The sequence below is a fragment of the Panthera tigris genome, chromosome B2, assembly GCF_018350195.1.
Source record: "Panthera tigris isolate Pti1 chromosome B2, P.tigris_Pti1_mat1.1, whole genome shotgun sequence".
Lineage (NCBI taxonomy): Eukaryota > Metazoa > Chordata > Mammalia > Carnivora > Felidae > Panthera > Panthera tigris.
Genome location: NC_056664.1, coordinates 129,009,872 through 129,028,783, shown reverse-complemented (window position 1 = coordinate 129,028,783; position 18,912 = coordinate 129,009,872). Strand labels below are relative to the sequence as shown.

General features: G+C 37.0%; 1 protein-coding gene and 1 pseudogene across 2 annotated transcripts in view; one reads left to right on the top strand and one right to left on the bottom strand.

The window, feature by feature from the left end:
- STX11 (syntaxin 11) overlaps positions 1 to 8,205 on the bottom strand; it is a 43,284-nt gene extending 35,079 nt beyond the window's left edge. Inside the window, exons 1-3 of one of the 2 annotated variants that reach the window (XM_042987268.1) lie at positions 7,944 to 8,205; positions 7,677 to 7,857; positions 3,898 to 4,189 (exon numbers count right to left, since the gene is read on the bottom strand). Coding sequence is in view for 1 of the 2 variants with exons in the window: in XM_042987267.1 (XP_042843201.1) it covers positions 7,677 to 7,719 (43 nt within the window). In the remaining variant the exon portion in view is untranslated. The remainder of the gene's footprint in view (positions 1 to 3,897; positions 4,190 to 7,676; positions 7,858 to 7,943) is intronic. The other variant, XM_042987267.1, reaches the window with a different exon arrangement.
- Positions 244 to 18,398, top strand: LOC102968153 (annotated as a pseudogene).
- The last annotated feature ends 514 nt before the right edge of the window (positions 18,399 to 18,912 follow it).

The window sequence follows — 18,912 nt, the reverse complement described above, 5'->3', positions numbered from 1 at the left end:
CAGCCGTGCACCTGCGGCGACCCGCGAGGCGGCGGGCCGCGAGCCTGAGCGTATAAACCCGGGCTGAGCACCGCCAAGTCAGATCCCTCTTGGACTCACCCGCCTCAAGTGGGCCAGAACCCCAGCTAGAACCCCAGCCGGCTTCGTTCATTCATTCATTCATTCAGTACCAAATGAGCGTCCACCCAAGGGCTGAGGATACTTACCGTGGTTAAAAATACCAAGACCGTGACTTCGAAGACCTGGCATTCCAGTGGGGAAAGACAAACACGTAAAGTGTACATTACGCTAAATGGTGGTAAGTACCTTGAAAATAAGACTGAGACTTAAAAGTTAGGGAATGTTAAACACACACAGACAATAAAGTAGTATTAGACCACAATCCGAAGTAAAAAGAAAATCCATGAGTTCCTAATGGTATAAGTAGTTGAATAAATAAATGCTAAAGAGATCAATCTCCCCTGCAGAAGAATTCGTAAAAGTTTATGTAGATACTCGACCCTTAAGGACAAGCATAACTTCCCACTCCTTTAAGTATGGCCTGCCCATAGTGACTTCTCCCAAAATATAAGTCGTAGAAAGGAGATAAAGAATAAGTTCACAATGGAAACACCACCTCAGCCAGAAGATCAAGGTCCATATTCACAGCCATAAATCATATTGATAGTATGTGCTCATGATATGATGTGATGAAAATGTCACTTTAGCTCTGTGGCTTTCCTCCCCCAAGCCCATGACCCCAGTTCTTATAAGAAAAATGTGACAACAGAGGGACATCCTCCAAAATAGATGGCCAATATTTCTCTGAGCTGTCCATGTCATCAGAAACAAGGAAAGTCTGAAAAACTGCTACAGTCTAGAGGAGCCTAAGGAGACATGTCACGTAAATATATACATGAGATCCTGAATGGGATCCTGGAACAGAAAAGGGCCATGAGGTAAAAAGTAAGGAAATCTGAATAAAGGATGGACTTTCATTAGCAATATAGTATCAAGATTTGTTCGTTAGTTGTGATGGTGTGCCATATTAATTAGAAGATGGTAATAATAGGAGAGGTAATAATGGGTACGAGGTTTATGAAAACACTCTATACTGTCCTTGCAATTTTTCTGTAAATCTAAAACTGTTCTAAAAAATAACGTTTATTTAAAGTAAAGCTACAGGCACCTGGGTGGCTCGGGCAGTTAAGCATCCGACTTCGGCTCAGGTCATGATCTCACAGTCCGTGGGTTACAGTCCTGCGTCGGGGTCTGTGCTGACAGCTCGGAGCCTGGAGCCTGCTTCAGATTCTGTGTCTCCCTCTCTCCCTGCCCCTTCCCTACTCATGCTCTGTCTCTCCCTCCCTCAAAAATAAATAAACATTAAAAAAAAATTTAAATAAAAGTAAAGCAAATTAAGAGAGATTGAACGGTGCTATAATAAACTAAAAAAAAAAGTTTATTTCAAAGGCTTCGAAGATAAAAAACAAAACAAAACAAAAACAGTTGAAGGAGGAAGTAATGTGGATATTTGGGTGTGACCATTTCAGGCAGAGAGATTGTAGGTGTAGAGGCCCTGAGGCCGGAGCATTTTTGGCTTCTTGGATTAGTATCAAATTGGGTAGAACAGAATGGGGGGTGGGGGGAGAACAATGGATGGATGGGTGATGGAGCTAGGGTTGGAGAATGGAGCACGTAGGGCCTTGGTGGTCATGATAGCTTTAAAAGTTTACTCTGATTGAGAAAGGAAGACATTGAAGAATTTGTAGTAGAAGAGTGACCTGATACGGCTTTTTTTTTTTTTTTTTTTTTTTTTTTAAATTTGCTATTGTGTTGACCAGTTAGGGGGAGAGGATGGAAGAAGGCCGACCAGTTAGGAAACCATGCTTGTTAATTTTATCTGTCAATTCCACTAGGCAATGGGGTGCCCAGGTATTGGGTAAAGATTATTCTGGATGTGTCTGTAAGAGTGTTTTAGATGAGATTAACAATTGAATCTATAGAATGAGTAAAGCAGATTGCCCACCCTAATATGGGTGGGTGTCATCCAATCTGTTGAAGGCCTGAATGGAACAGCAGGCTGGGTAAGGGAGAATTGATCCTGTCTAGGCCTGTCTTTGAGCTTGGATATCAACTTTTTCCTGCCTTCAGACTTGGCCTCAAACTGGAAGTTATACCATTTGCTTTCCTGCTTTTCAGGCCTTCGGACTCAGACTGGAATTATACCACCAACTTTCCTGGGTCCCCATCTTGCCTACTGCTGATCTTGGAAGTTCTCAGCCTCTGTAATGTTTCATATATATATTTGCATACAGTTCTGTTTCACTGGACAACCCTGACTGATAAAAAACCATAGCAGTAGAGCTGGTAAGAAGTGGGCAGGTTCTGGGTATATTCCCAAAGAGAAGCTGACACGACTGGTTGATTAATTGGGTGCAGGACATGAGAGAGTAAAAGAAGTGAGTTAAGGTTTTTACTCAGAGCAATTAGAAGAAAAGAGGTTCCTTACGCTAACCAGGAAGACTGCTTGAGCAGGAAGTCATGGGGTGGGGGGAGGAGAGGGGAGATTGCTGGGAACGAAGAGTTACATTTTGGACACTTTAAGTTTGAGTTGTCAAGAAGGCATTTGGATAGATGTGTCTGGGATGATGATATCAATTGGGAAGTCTTTAGTGTATCGGTGGTGTGCAGGTAGAATTTAGATGTCTGCAGTCTGAGCCATGGGGCACTCCAAAGGGCAGGGATCAAGGAGGATGAAGAATCAAAAAAAGGAGAATGAAAAGGCATAATCAGTGATACAGGAGGTAGACTAACAAAGAATGGTGCTCCAGAAGCCACGTGAAAGAAAGCAATGTTTCAAGAATGAGCAAACTCTATCAAACACTGCTAAAGTCGGTAAAATTAGGACTGAAAACTGAGCGATGGGCTTGGCCATGTGGAGCTCAATGCACACTTGATAAGAAAGATTTGGGTGGTGTCTGGATTGGGCCCAGAGAGAATAAAAATAGAGTAAATGGAGACAGAAAAACGAGGCAAAGGCTGGAAGGAAATACAAGGTCAAGAGGGAGATTTTTATTTTTAATTAGAAGATACACCTGTTTGTATGCTCATGGACATAAACCAAAAAAGAAGGAACAAGTGATGATGCGGGAGAGAAAAGATCATTACTGAAGCAATGTTCTTGAGCAGATGAGCAACGATGGAATCCAATGCACATGCAATGTTGGGGTTAAATTGGAGAAGATAGAATTTTTTTCTGATTGCAGGAGGAGAGGCAGAATATATGGGCACAGATGCTGGTGAATGTCGAGGCAGGAATATGTTTTCTCAGTGAAGAGGCAAAGTTATTGGTGGAGAGTGAGGAGTAGAGACGGAAGTTTGAGAAGAGGGTAGTCAGCTTGAAACATCATCCAGGGGTTGTGAGAGAGTAAATGAACTTTGAAAATATAGTCAGATTGCTGGATAACAATAGGGTCCATTTGAAGTCACAGATCATGGATATAAAGGGAGACCAGTCAGAATAGTTACGTGTTCTGACCAGTCTCATTTGCCTACTTGGGTACAAATAATGCTAGGCAGAGGTCTAGATACAAGCAGAGTTTAGTGTTGGCCAGCTGAATAGGATGGAGGAGAGAGGACAAGAGCATGGAGCATCTATGCAAGAGAATAATTATAAGGAAGGACCGTTGCATTTAAACCAAGGAGGGAGAGAAGAGAGGACATGAATGATGGTGTTGAGGCAAAGTGGAAAGGTGTTAGGTTAATGGATTGGACGCTCCAGGGTGTCAAGATGTTGTGCAGTGACGGGGTTAGAAAGATTCAGTTGGAAAAATGCAAGTTGGTTATGAGGGAGTGGCATCTTTGAGACTTAGATTATGAAGGGATGAAGATATTGGTAATGACAAAGTCTAGACTAACCTGGCTTTTCTGCAGCTGATGTGCCCACCTCCTTCTAGGCTTCCAGGTAGGTCTCCTATGTTTTATACATTTTTTTCTGGACAGGTTGGCTCTCACCTCCAGTCTGAACTATGAATATGGATGAGGACTCTAGGGTAAATCCAGATAAAGCACAAGGGTTCTGATTTCTCCATCTCCTTGCCAACACTTGTTATCTTCTTAAACCTATCTTTGATTTCCTCCCTATGGAAATTCCTCTCTATGCTGCTAGGCACATGATGGTGTATGAGTAAATGAACAGCTGTTGTTAGCCCTGTCAAAAAAGGAAATGAGGTTAAATGAATCAGCAAGCCCCATCTTGCACATCTTGTTCTAGATCTTCAGTGTCCATTATTGTAGCCACATGTAGCTATTTAAATTTAAATTAATTAAGATGAAGCAAAATTTCAAATTCAGTTCCTTAGTCTCAGTGCCATTCAGTGCATAAGAGCCACCGTAACTAATGGTTATTAGTGCCCACTGCATTGGACTGTGCAGAGTAGGAAATTAGCATGATTGCAGATGGTTCTTTGGTTACTATATTGAGCAGTGCTTTCCAGATCCTGCTAGCACCCTGTGCTTTGTCTCACAATTCATATTTGGATCAGCTTTTCCAGAATTGGACACCTTAAAATTTAAGATAAAGGTCTTTGGGAGGGAGGGACTATGCTGCCTAAAAAGTCTGTGGCCCCTTACTACGTAAATGGCTGCTGTGCAAAGTCTCAAATTTTTATGTTTTAATATTATATTTGGACTTTCAGTGATCACATGGTTCTGTCCCTCTTGATTATCTTTATGAACACAGATTTACTAAACTATTTAAATCTTTCTCTATGTGATTCAAAACTGTTCTCTACTAAACCATTGGTTTAATAAAATATTCTTAGATTCAGAATGGAGATTATGTCTCCACTTAATACTTTGCCAGTTTACTACTTTTTACCCAAAACTTAACACAATAATTAGAGACTGTCAGTAAATATTTGTTGAAAGATGAGTGAATGAATGACACAAGTGAGCTTGTGAACTTTGGAGCTCAGGGCACTGAGATGACATTTTAGAGGGTGGCACCCAGGCATAATGAGATTTAGGAGATCTAGCACTGTTTGTTTGTTTGTTTGTTTGTTTACTTGTTTTTAACAAAACATGGATTTTAAGCTACGGTTTTTTTCTTCCATTGTTCAAAAAGTAGCTTAAAATTTAATTCCTGTAAGGATCTTGTGCAGCGCATGTTTATAAAGCTTCAACTCTTTTATAAGCACTCACCACCAATAAATATAATAACAAGAAAAAATAAATTCTAGATTTTTATAATGTCAACATGTATGCAGGCATCTTCTGTTTGCCCCTTCACGTCTACTTTCTACCTCTCACCATCCTACGCTCTACCCTGGGTGGTTGATCTCTATGGGCTATTGCAATAGTTTCCTCTACCCTTTAACTTCTCTTGGGCTTGGCCAATAGGGGAATCTAGCAGGAGAGCAGAAGCAGCCGGATGGGGTCCAGGAATTTATTTGAAACAGAAGGGCTCTCTGTGTTCTCCACAGGTCACTGTTCTTCTAAAGTGGTCTGTTCTACATGATTCCCTCTCCTTCCTGGTTCTGAATATCTCTCCCTACTCATGATTCTCAGACCTGGGGTATCACATATAGAATACATATAGTTTCCAGTCTGCCTATGCCTTTAAATATTACCTTTCTTTATAAACCTTCACGGAATAATTCTAACTTGAATGTGCCATCTGTTTCCCGATGGGACCCTGATACAGCATCCTTTATCAGTAGCTAGACCACAGTGTCCAAATCCCTGCTCTGAAAATTTTATACCTACAGTCCTTAGAAAAATATTCCCTGATAATTTTAGCATCTTCTTATATCAGTGCACTGGTTAGCTTTATGAAGAAACCATGTCATATGTCATATAATATAGATTTTTCTCCAGCACACTCAGATTAGAAAAATACTGATTCATAGGCAAATCTTTTTGCATTTATCTTCTCTACATAAAATATTATTTATGGAAATACATATAAATAAGACTATAAAACAAGTCAGTTAATTTTTAAGATATTAAATATTTTAATATCTAATAAGCTTTAAATTACTTCTTGATATGGGAGAAAATCTATACCTCAGTACTACAAACCAGCCATCATTACTCAATATACACAGCTTACTGGAGTTTCTAACCCCTCCCTCTACACCGAATAATGGTGCCTGCCAAAAATTCATGTTGTAATCCAATCCCCAACGTGATGGTGTTAGGAAGGAGGACCTTGGGAGGTGATTAGGTCATGCGGATGGAGCCCTCAAGAATGAGATTCATGTTCTTATAAAAGTGGTCCCACGGAGCTCTCTTTCCCCTTCCGTCATGTGAGAACACAACAAGTAGACGGCCATCTATGAACCAGGAAGCGGGCTCTCACCAGACACCAAATCTGTTGGCACCTTGATCTTAGACTTCCCAGTCTCCAGAACTGTGACAAATCAATTTCTGCTATTGATAAGCCATAAAGTCTAGAGTATTTTTCCTATATAGCGTAAAGCCTACATGGACTAAGATACCCTTTGAAGCTCAGTGTTTAACTGTACAATTACTAGCAGACATCAGCTCATCTAAAAATATGTAAACCCCATAATGCTAATACCTATATTAAAGTTAACTGATACTTATTCATCAGTTGCAGTGTGCCAAACACTATGCTAACATTTTCATATATTATCTTGTTTAATTTTCATCACAAATTGATGAAGTGTGTACAACCCAACCCCATTTGACAGGGGAAGAATGAGCCTTAAAGCCTCCTGTCCACTGCCACAGCACCAGCAAGCAAAGGACCCTAGATTCAAATCCTGGTGTCCAACACAAAAGTTCATGCTCTTAACCACCAATAAAGAATCCAAGAACAACATCAAAGACCACAGAAGAACTGAAAAATAAGGACTATCCAAAACAAAGGATTTCTCTTATCCGGTTACCTACCCTCAAAGAGCAATGTCTAAATCTATATAAGCTTAGAAAACTTACAAAAAAAAAATAAAAGAATGCAACAGATAACTCATAGAAAAGTAAATTTCTTATTGTCTAGTAAGCTTATTTTTCTGTGCATGGTATATAGGAGGGGTAGAAAATTAGTGGTGAAATTGTACTATTTTGGTATTAGCTAAATCTTATTCCTGCCTACAATTCGTGAAATGACATAGTTGTATTGTTTATTTTAACCCAAATTGCAATTATGTGAAAAATTTCCTCTGATATATTGCTATACTTGCAAGAGGCTTGAAGGTGAGCATGTACTGGCTGCTTTATTCATACAAATAGAACATTCTCTGTGAAAGAGAAGGGACTAAAAAATACTAGGTGCAGAGATAGTATAATTGATCTGCTTAATGACACTAAATGGTTTTTTCTCAACTGTGATTTTGCATAACAAGTTACAAAACTATTTTAAGATGAGACTGTTACTCAATACTCACTTCTGGTAAACCCCTTTTTACACCATCCTCCTGTCCTGAGGAACTGATAAAAGTGAAACAGAAAAGCATAAACAGAATGTAGCAAATGAGCCATGCCTTTTATAGGTAATAGTTTAGTCGTAAGCCTTTAAATATTGATTTTTGAATTTGAATAATTAAATTTGTTCTCAACAAGCATGATTCTCACAAATAGACTAAACATTTTTATAATCCATATTTTGTTCATCTTGATGAATTTGTACCATCCATTTGGAAACTATGTATGTCTACACCAAAAAGCCTTACTTTGGGGCTGAGACATGGTTTTCTTCTCTTTTTCTTCATCCATTTCATCCTCTTCTTGCAGCTCCGCGACTTTGTTTTACTTTTCCCTTCAACACACTCTTCAGGTAGACTGAGTCCTTCCTCAAAGATGGTTTATAGTTTCTGTGAGTGCACGGACCACAGCCAGCATCCTTCCGTGACCCTAAAGAAAATTTAAAAGTACAATCTTGGCACCACAAAAAAACAAACATGTTTCAAATGATGAAGATGTCTTAAAGATGAACATACCAAAAGTGACACTGTGGAAACAGATCAAAGTCTCAGGTGTAAATTCACAGATTCAGTGGACAGACTTCTTGCAGGTGTCTACTCTTGGGATGGTGATCTTGTTGACGAGAACTTGGGGAAGCTGATAGATGTTCCTCTCAGTCCGCAGTTCCTTACCTTACTTATGTGCCCCGAGCGTGAGTAGGAATCTTTGGTAGGAGCTGACATGGCCTTGCATCACTAACTCTCAGTGTTGAAAGCAGGCCACTCTAGCTGATTTCTTTAAACCCTATTTTCTACAAGTTGGTGATGGACAAAGTTGAATTATGAAACAGGAAGAATTGCCACAATTCTACATCCCTAGTCACAAAGAAACATTTACAAAACATTTAGTGCCCTCATGCCAATAGGAATCCATAACTGATTACAATGCAAATGTGAGTGCTGCATATAATCTATTCATGCCCTATTTCTTTCAGGGCCCCAGGACATCATCTCTCCAACTTCAGTAGTGAGTAGACCCCTTTTCAAGGAAAAAGAATATATGATACCCAGTGTTGACAAATTACCTGAATATGACATATATTCAAGTATATGTAACTTACATAAACATGGTATAAATTCCTTATGGTTACAGCCTCATTAGGAAACTGTAAAATTTAAGCAAATCATATGCAGAATTTAAGAAACAAATGAACAAAGGACAAAAAAGAGAGAGACAAACCAAGAAAGAAACTCTTAACTATAGAGAACACACTGATGGTTACCAGAGGTGGGGGTTGGGGGGGAGGATAGTTGAAATAGGTGAAGGGGATTAAGAGTACACTTACCATGATGGGCCCTGAGTAATATATAGCATTGTTGAATCACTATACTATAGTGCACCTGAAACTAATAGAACACTGTATGTTAACTATACTGGAATTCAAATTAAAAACTTTAAAAACTTGAACAAATCTACATATTAAAAGTATAAACTTAATATTAAAATAAGCAGCATTGATTTATGTTGTTTTGATGAAGCAAAAAAGTTATATCCTCTTAACAAATTTCAATTATATAAATTTACTGTTATCAATTATAGTCACAATGTTTTACATTAAATCTTCAAACCTTATGCATCTCATAGCTGAAAGCTTGTGCTTTTTTTACCAACCTCTCCCTATTTCTCTCAACCCCCAGCCCTTGGCAACCACAATTCTACTTTCTCTTTCTACTCTTTCTATGAGTTTGACTTTTTTTTTTTTTTTTTTTAAGTTTCCATATATAAGTGGTACCATGAAGTATTTGCCTTTCTCTGTCTGGCTTATTTAATTTGCATAATGTTCACAAGGTCCATCCACATTGTCGCAAATGGTAACATTTCCTTCTTTCTCATGGCCCAATAATATCCCATTGTATCTATATAACACATCTTCTTTCCCCATTCATCCGTTGATAGGCACTTTGGTTGTTTCTAACATTTATTTATTTTTGAGACAGAGAGTGCGAGAGGGAGAGGGAGAGGGGCAGAGAGAGAAGGAGACACAGAATCCGAAGCAAGACTCCAGGCTCTGAGCTGTCAGCACAGAGCTGGACACAGGGCTCAAACCTACAAACTGTGAGATCATGACCTGAGCCAAAGTTGGATGCTTAACCGACTGAGCCACATAGGTGTCCCTTAGTTGTTTCTATAGCTTGGCCACTGTGAATAATGCTGCAAGGAACATGGGAGTGCAGGTATCTCTTCATTATTCCATTTTCATTTCTTTTGGATTTATACCCAGAAGTGGAATTGCTAGATCATATGGTAGTTCTATTTTCAATTTTTTGAAGAATTTTCATACTATTTTCCATAGAAGGTGCACCAACTTACATTCCCACCAACAATGCACAAGGGGTCCCCTTTTTGCATATCTTTTTCAACTTGTTATCTCTTATCTTTTTGATGGTAGCCACTCTAACAGGTGTAAGGTGATATCTCGTACTTTTGATTTGTATTTCCCTGATAATTAGTGATGTTGAACACCTTTTCATATGTTGGTGATTTGTATATCTTCTTTGGAGAAATGTCTGTTCAGTACCTCTGCCCATTTTTAGAATATTTTGTTTTGTTTTGTTTTGTTTTTGATATTGAGTTGTATGAATCATTTATATGTTTTGGATATTAACCCCTTATAATATATATGATTTGTAAATATGTTCTCCCATTTGGTAGGTTGCCTTTTTATTTTGTTGATAATTTCCTGTGCAAAATCTTTTTATTTGATGTCATTTCACTTGTTTATTTTTGCTTTTATTATGTTTGCTTTTGGTGTCAAATCCAAAAAAAAAAAAAAAAAATCATTGCCAAGAGTGATGTCAAGGAGCTTATCCCCTATGTTTTCTTCTAAGGAGTTTTATGGTTTCAGGTCTCTCATTCAAGTACTTTGACTTGGTTTTGTGTATGATGTAAGATAGAGGAGAGTTTCATTCTTTTACATTTGGTTGTCCAGTTTCTCCAACACCATGTCTGGAAGAGACTAGCCTTTTTCCATTGTATATTCTTGGCTCTTTTATGGAAAATTAGTTGACCGCATATGCATGGGTTTATTTCTGGGCTCTCTATTATGTTGCATTGATTTATGTGTCTCTATTTATGCTAATATCATACTATTTCTGTGAAAAATGCCACTGGAATTTTGGTTGTATTGAATCCCTATCAAACTGCTTCCGGTAGTATGGATATTTTAACAATATTAATTTTTCTAATCCATGAACACATATTATCTTTCCATTTATTTTTGTCTTCTTCAATTTCTTTCATCAATGTCTTGTAGTTCTCAGTGTACAGATCTTTCTCCTCATTGATTAAGTTTATTCCTCAAAAATCACTCATTTTGATGTAATTGTAAGTGGATTGTTTACTTAATTTCTCTTACTGGCAGTTCATTGTCAAGGTGTAGGAACGCAACTGATTTTTGTGTATTGATTTTGTAATCTTCAACTTTACTGAATTTTTTAATTAGCTCTAACAATTTTTGGTGGAGTTTTTAGGATTTTCTATGTATTATATGTAATCTGCAAGTAGAAAAAGTTTTATTTCTACCTTTCGATTTGGATGGCTTTTATTTCTTTTTCCCACCTAATTGCTGTGGCTAAAGCTTCTAGTAACATGTTGAATAAAAGTGACAAGAGTAGGCATCCTTACCTTGTTCCTGATCTTATAAGAAAAGCTTTCAGCTTTACACCATTGAGCCTGATGACAACTATGGGCTTGTCACATGTAGCCTTTATTATGTTAAGGTATGTTCACTCTGTACTGAGGTTGTTATGAGATTTTATCATGAATCAGTGTTAAACCTTGTCAAACGCTTTTTCTGCATCTATTGAGGTGATTGTAAGATTTTTATCCTTCACTTTGTTAATGTGGTGTATCATGTTGATTAATTTGGAGATGTTTTATCATTCTTGCATCCCTGAAATAAATTCCACTTGATCATGGTATGCCATCTTTTTTATATATTGTTGAATTCAGTTTGCTAATATTTTGTTGAGGATTTTTCATCTACGTTCATCAGTATGGCCTGTAATTTTTTTTTCTTGTAGTTGTCCTTAATTGGATTTGGTATCAGGGTAATGCCAACTTTGTAAAATGGTTTGGAAGTGTTCTGTGCTCTTCTATTTTTTTTTTTTTTTTTTGGAATAGTTTGAAAAGGATTGATACTCAGTTTTAAAATATTTGGTAGAATTCATCAGTGAAGCCACTTGGTCCTAGACTTTTGTTTGTTAGGAGGGCTTTTATTACTGATTTAATCACCTCATTTGTAATGGGCCTATTCGGATTTTGTATTTCTTCATAACTTAGGCTTAGGAGGTTGTGTGTTTCTAGGAAATTTCTTTTTCTTCTAGGTTGACAATTTATTAGCATATAATTATTCATCTTAGTTTCTCATGATCCTTTGTATTTCTGTGGTATCAGTTATAATGTTTCTTTCATTTCGAACTTTGAGTCTTCTCTGTCTTTTTTTCTTGGTAATCCTAGATAAAGGTTTATCAATTTTGTTTGCTTTTTCCAAAAAAACCCTCCCCTTAGTTTCATTGATCTTTTTAATTGTCTTTATAGTCTCTACTTCCTTTATTTCCACTCTCATCTTTGTTATTTCTCTCCTTCTGCTAACTTTATGTTTAGTTTATTATTCTTTTCTTATTTCTTGAGGTGTAAAGTTGTTTATTTAAGTGTTTTTTTTTTCATTATGTAGGCATTTGTTGCTATGGACTTCCCTCTTACAGCTGCTTTTCCTCCATTAGTTTTGGTAGGTAGTGCTTCCATATTTTTTTGTCTCATGAATTTTTAATTCACTTTTGATTTCTTCTTTTTTTTAAAAAATTTTTAATGTGTATTTATTTTGAGAGAGAGAGAAAGAGAGAGACAGTGCACAGGTGGGGAGGGGCAGAGAGAGAGGAAGACACAGAATCTGAAGCAAGCTCCAGGCTCTGAGCTGTCAGCACAGAGCCCAATGTGGGGCTCGAACCCACGAACTGTGAGAAAATGACCTGAGCCGAAGTCGGCCACTTAACCGACTGAGCCACCCAGATGCCCCTGATTTCTTTTTAAATACATTGGTTTTTCAGTAGCATGTTGTTTACTCACCATGTATTTGTGAATTTTTCAGTTTTCTTCTTGCAACTGATTTCTAGTTTTATACCATTATGTTCGGAAAAGTTGCTTGATATGATTTCTATCTTTTTAAATTTATTAAGAGATGCTTTGTGGTCTAACATATGATGTATCCTGGAGAACATTACATGTGCGCTTGAGAAAATGTGTATTCTTCTGCTGTTGGGTGGAATGTTCTGCAAATGTCTGTTAAGTCCATCTGTTACAGTGCATAGTGTAAGTCTAATGTTTCCTTATTGATTTTCTGTGTGAATGATCTATCCATTGTTGAAAGTGTCAAAACAAGCTCTGCTTTTCATTTATAGTCATCTGGAAGAGAAAAATACATAAATTAATAAACACAATATAAAGTTCCATTTCAATTGGAAATAAATGTTTCAAAATAGTTGTGTTTAATATTGCCTATTTTACTGTTGCTACTGCCATAGAGAATCAAGGTACTAATCAAGTAGAGTGAAAAAAAGATGTGTTGATAGAAACTGCTTTTAAATTCTGCTTCTGTCACCCCATTTTCATCCTTTGACAACTCCTCCTTGCAGGCCCACCATCTTATCTCAATCTAGGTCTTACTTGTGTCTTAATTTGACACTGGATGTAGGGAGGAAGAAAATCTCCCCTGAGAAATGTATCAAGTTGGATTTGGCATCAGGGCAATGCCAACTTTGTAAAATGGTTCGGAAGTCTGAATTCATATTACCTGTGTGGGACAAAGAGCCTCAAGCAGATATTCATTTATAGGGAATGGATTGATTATGCCACTAGATGACCAGCTAAAACAAAGGCACACCCTCTCTGAAAATACTAAACTCTCCATATTGACAGTAACTGTAACTATACCAATAGTCAAAAGATGCATCCTGACTTCAGAAATGCCAACATGTGAAAAAAATGTGAATTGTAGACTATTTTGTATATGCAAGTTATTACAAATTAATGAGATAACTCATGCAAACCGCTTAGAACTGTGCCTTGAATGTAGTAAGCTACTATAATTATCATCATCATCATCATCACTTCCCAGCTTTATTTGTAATAACCACAAATTTTCATCATGATAAATCAGACAGACTCACCTTTCTCCAAGCACTCATTTCTTCTTTTATTTCTGTGGTTTGTGCAGGATGAAATGAGAAAGTACTTTGCTTAGTGTAAAATAATGAACATTATCATTATCGTCATCATCATACTATCCCCAACATAGCTGCATACCTTTCTTTATAGGATTTCCTATTCTGTAAAACCAAAGAGTTGGACTCCATAATTTTTAAAATTTTTTGTTATGGCAAATGTTGGGCCTATACAAAAGTCTTTAGAATAGTTAATTCCTAAGCAAAAGTATTTATTAACTCATGGTCAGTATATTCCCTCATATTTATGCCTTCTACCCTAGACTATTCCCAGGCATCATATTCTTTTAGGACAGATAATTTCTGTGTACCTTTCTAACTCTACAAGTTTATAGTAAATCCAGAAATTCATGGAACCCCACTGTAAGTCTTGGTTATTAACAGTCATTTTTCTACTCCTGCCAAAGCTGAGTAAAATGAGTCTAGATACTGCTCTACTATTTGGTTAATACTTATACATTGACTTATGCTTCCAAACATGATAGAGTAACAGGGACCAGATTTAACCTCCCAACTGAAGAACAACAGCAAAGACAAAATATATACACACCAATTTTCAAGATATTAAACATCAAATAATGAAGGACTGTGATCCCCAAGATATGGAAAACATGGAAAGTAAGCCCCACTTGTCCCAGCTTGCTGCTTTGGGAGAGTTTCTAGCACATGGCATGGAGAAGAAGCCAGGCAGATTTCCTGAGTTGAGATGAAGCTGAATCCAGGGAAATGAAGGTGACTAAAGTTCATAGGATAGAATACTGGAGATAGAGAGATGACTAGAGAGAGATGCGAGCAGATTTGCACAAGATCCCCCCTGAGTATTCAGCAGAGGATTTATCAGTTAATGCATGTCAGAAAACTACCTGGGGCTGGGGGCAAAACCAACTAAAAGGACTGGAGGAAGCAGTAACTACTGTCTACACACAGCCAGAAATGGTGCCTGTTCTCACAAACCAGACTGGAAAACCTCATAATTTACTGGAAGGAGTGATCAGAAAATTTTTCTCTCAGTGGCATCAAACTGTCTCCAAGTAATTTAACATAGCGAAGTTCAAGAACACTTATGGGAATTCAAAAATACCTAGCACCCAACAAGGTATAATGCATAATCTACAGCATCTAATTAAAAATTACCAGACATAGTAATTTATCTGTTCTCTTTTTTTTTATTTTTTTTAATGTTTATTTATTTTTGAGACAGAGAGAGACAGGGCATGAATGGGGGAGGGTCAGAGAGAGAGGGAGACACAGAATCTGAAGCAGGCTCCAGCTCTGAGCTGTCAGCACCGAGCCCGACATGAGGCTCAAACTCACGGACCATGAGATCATGACCTGAGCCGAAGTCGATGCTTAACCGACTGAGCCACCCAGGCGCCCCATTTATCTGTTCTCTTTAAGAGTAGGAAATCTCAGCACCCACCCCCCCAACATACACACATATCACACACACAGTTGGAATTCCCCAAAGGAAAAGAGAGATGGAAGAAGTATTTGGAGAAATAATGTCGAAAATTCTTCCAGATTTATTGTAACCTATAAACCCATAGATCCAAGAAGCTCCGTGAACCCAAGCACAAGGTACATGAAGTACACCAAAGCATATCATAACTAAATTATGCAAAACCAATGATAAAGAGAACATCTTAAAAGCAGCCAGAGGAAAAAAGACACATTATGTAGAGAAGAAAAAAAGATAAAAAGATGAGGAGAACAGCAAATTTCGCATCTGTAATAATATAACAGAGAAATGGTGGAGGACTAAAAGGTAAAAATATTAAAGGAAGATACTGTCAGTCTATCATTTTATACACAATGTATCTTTTACAAATGAAGGTGAAATAAATATTTTCTCAGACATAAAAAACTGAAAGAATTTATTACCAACAGACTATAAAATTTATTACCAGCACACTGTAAGATATGTGAAAGGAAGCCCTTCAGGCAACAGGAAAATGATGCTAGATGGAAATATGGACATCTACCAATAAAAAAGGAAGAATACCAGAAATGGTAACTACATAAATAAATACGCAGGGTTTTTTTCTTATTGTTAAATGTCTTTAAAAGATAATTAGCTATTTAAACAAAAATAATAAAAATATAGTGTGGGATTTATAAAATATTCAAATGAAAAATGTATGACAATAATAGAACCTTAAAATAGGCTGGTAAACTATTTGTAAAATGATATAATATCCCTTGAAAGTAAACTGTAATAAGTGAATGAGGGATACCATAAACCCCAAAGCAACTAAAATGACAAAATAACGTGCCAGGAAAAGAGAACAAAAATGGAACCATTAAAATGTTTAATTGATCCAAAAGAAAGCAAAAAAAGAGGGAAAAGAGAACAGAGATGGAACCAATAGAAAACAAACAGCAAGATTAGATGTCAATCTAACACAAAATAATCACATTAAATATAAATGGTCTAATCATTCTTAATTAAAAGGCAGAGATGGTCAGATTGGATAAAAAGCAAAGCACAACAATATGCTGCCTACAAGAAAATCTCTTATTAAATATAAAGATTCAAACAGATTGAAAACAAAAGAATAGAAAAAAGATAGCTAACACAAATCAAAAGAAACCAAGAGGATTTCCATTAATGCTAGACAAAACACATTTCAGAGCAGAAATATTAGTAGTGATAAAGAAAGTGATTTCTTAATGATAAAGAGATCAATTAATCAAGAAGAAATAATCTTAAGTTTATGTATCAATATCAGCTTCCAAATGCATGAATTAATAAATTAATAAAATTCCTTTCTATTTAAATAATTTTTAAGTTTTTATATTCATCATCATTTGCATTTTGCCTTTTAAGTTTTAAATTAATAGACTTTATTTTGGGGGCCAGTTTTATATTTACAAGAAATACTGAGCAGGAAGTATAGAGTAACCCCCACCCAGCCCTCCTCTGGCATTAGTGGGTACATTTGTTACAACTTATGAGCCACTATTGATACATTATTAACTAAAGTCTATAGTTTATATTAGGATTCACTGTGTGTTGTACATGCTCTGGAGTGTGTGTGGGGGTGGGGGGAGCATGTGAATGTGTGTGTGATTTTTTTTTTTTGAATTGAATTTAAATAAACATATCCACATGTCTCATACTAAATAGTTTACTGCTTTAAAAAATTCCTGTGGCCCACTTATTCATCACCCCCTTCCTTCCTGGAAACCACTGATTTTTTTTATGTCTCCACACTCTTGCCTTTTCCAAAATGTCATATAGTTGGAATTGTATAGTATGTAGCCTTTTTAGAATGGCTTCTTTCACTAAGTAATATGCATTCAAGTTTCCAGTGTGTCTTTTTGTAGGTTATAGCTCATTTCTTTTTTGTTGTTGAATAATATACCGTTGTCTGGCTATGCTCAGTTTGTTTATCCACTCACCAACCAAAGGGTGGGATTGCCAGACTCTATGATAACAGCATGTTTAGTTTTGTAAGAAACTGTCAAACTGTCTTCCAAAGTGGCTGCATCATTTTGCATTCCCACCGTCAGTGAATGAGATCTTCTGTTTCTCCATATCCTCACCAGCATTTGGTGTTGTTGGTGTTTTGGATACCTATTAGCATAGGTACGTAGTAGTATCTCATCATTATTTTAATTGCTTTTTAGTTTTTAATAGTTTTTATATATAGTTTTTAACATGTTTAATATTTTGAGGTTTTAGTATTTACATTAATTTACATTTTTATGAAAGTAAATTCAAAGTAAAATTTGAATATCATTACTGTACTACATATTGTGAGGTTGAAGAACATATTTTATTCAACAGCTTAACTTCATTTATAATATTAAGATATTTAGATATATGGAATTATGGTATCTATTTGGATGTTTGCCTTGTGGCTGTCCTGTTTGGGGCAGGGGGGTGGTCACAATTTTTGAGAGTCATTGAGAAGTTGTAGACAGTCTCAGTAGAAGTATGTACGTAAACAAATACAGACAAAATTTTGTGTGCCTTTCAGGGATTCACAGACATCCTAAGACTCATTCATGTATTCATTCATTATAGGTCAGCAACCCCTGCCCTGAATTTCTGACACATTACTGCCCATTCAGCTTCCCAAAAGCATAGTCCCAAGATTGTCATCCTTTACATCTACATTTATACTCCTCCGGAGGCATCCAGTTCTTCAAAGCAGTGATTCCTTCAGCCTGCTATAAAACATTCAGTACTTCTTTCTTTTTGCGGCCATCGCTGAAGTGCCAGTGGCCAAGATGAAGTTCAATCTCTCTGTGACTTCTGAGCGGAGCAAGAACCATAGAAGGCATTTCAATGCACCTTTCCCACATTTGCAGAGATTGTATCTTCCTCTCTTTCCAAAAAGCTGAGACAGAAGTACAACATTTGACCCGTGGCCATCCGGAAGGATGATGAAGTACAGCTTGTGCAAGGACACTACAAAGGTCAGCAAATTGGCAAAGTAGTCCAGGTGTATGGGAAAAAATATGCTATCTACACTGAATAGGTACAGCGACAGAAGGCAAGTGGCACAACTGTCCATGTGGGCATTCACCCCAGCAAGGTGGTTATCACTAGACTAAAAGTGGACAAAGACCACAAAAAGATCCTTGAACGTCAAACTAAATCTCACCAAGTAGTAAAATAAAAGGGCAAATATAAGGAAGAAACAATTGAGAAGATGTAGGAATAAACTAATCTTATACATAGCTTTAAACAAAAACTATTAAAGTGAAAAAAAATAAAACATTCAGCAAACTAACTTCACGTTAACCTGATCAGACCTCTCCCTGCATTACCTTCATTCATGTAGCCCAAGAATAAGCCACTGCCAATTTGTTCAACTTGCTGTTCTCTGACTGTATCTCCAGGCTTTCCAGTGTCTCCAGCTTTATATAATTTTTCCACCTGAAATTCCCTTTTCTTTATCTCTGCCTTTTGAAATCCTACCATTATTCAAGGCTCTTTGATGTGACCTTTTCTTCCTACCCCACCTACTCTAAAAGAATCTCTTCTTTTTCTGACCTCTCAGAACACATTTCTATACTCATTCTTTCATTCATCTGTCCTTCCTTCATTCATTCTATCAATCATACAATGAACTCGGCTGAGCATTCACAGTACTGGGCACTCTACAGGTACAGATGCTTGTGCTCTGGAAGATTTCAGGTGAGCAGGAATGCATCTAAGGGAACTGATGAAGGCCTGAACTGGAGTACAATAAGACATAGAGGTTAAGAGTCA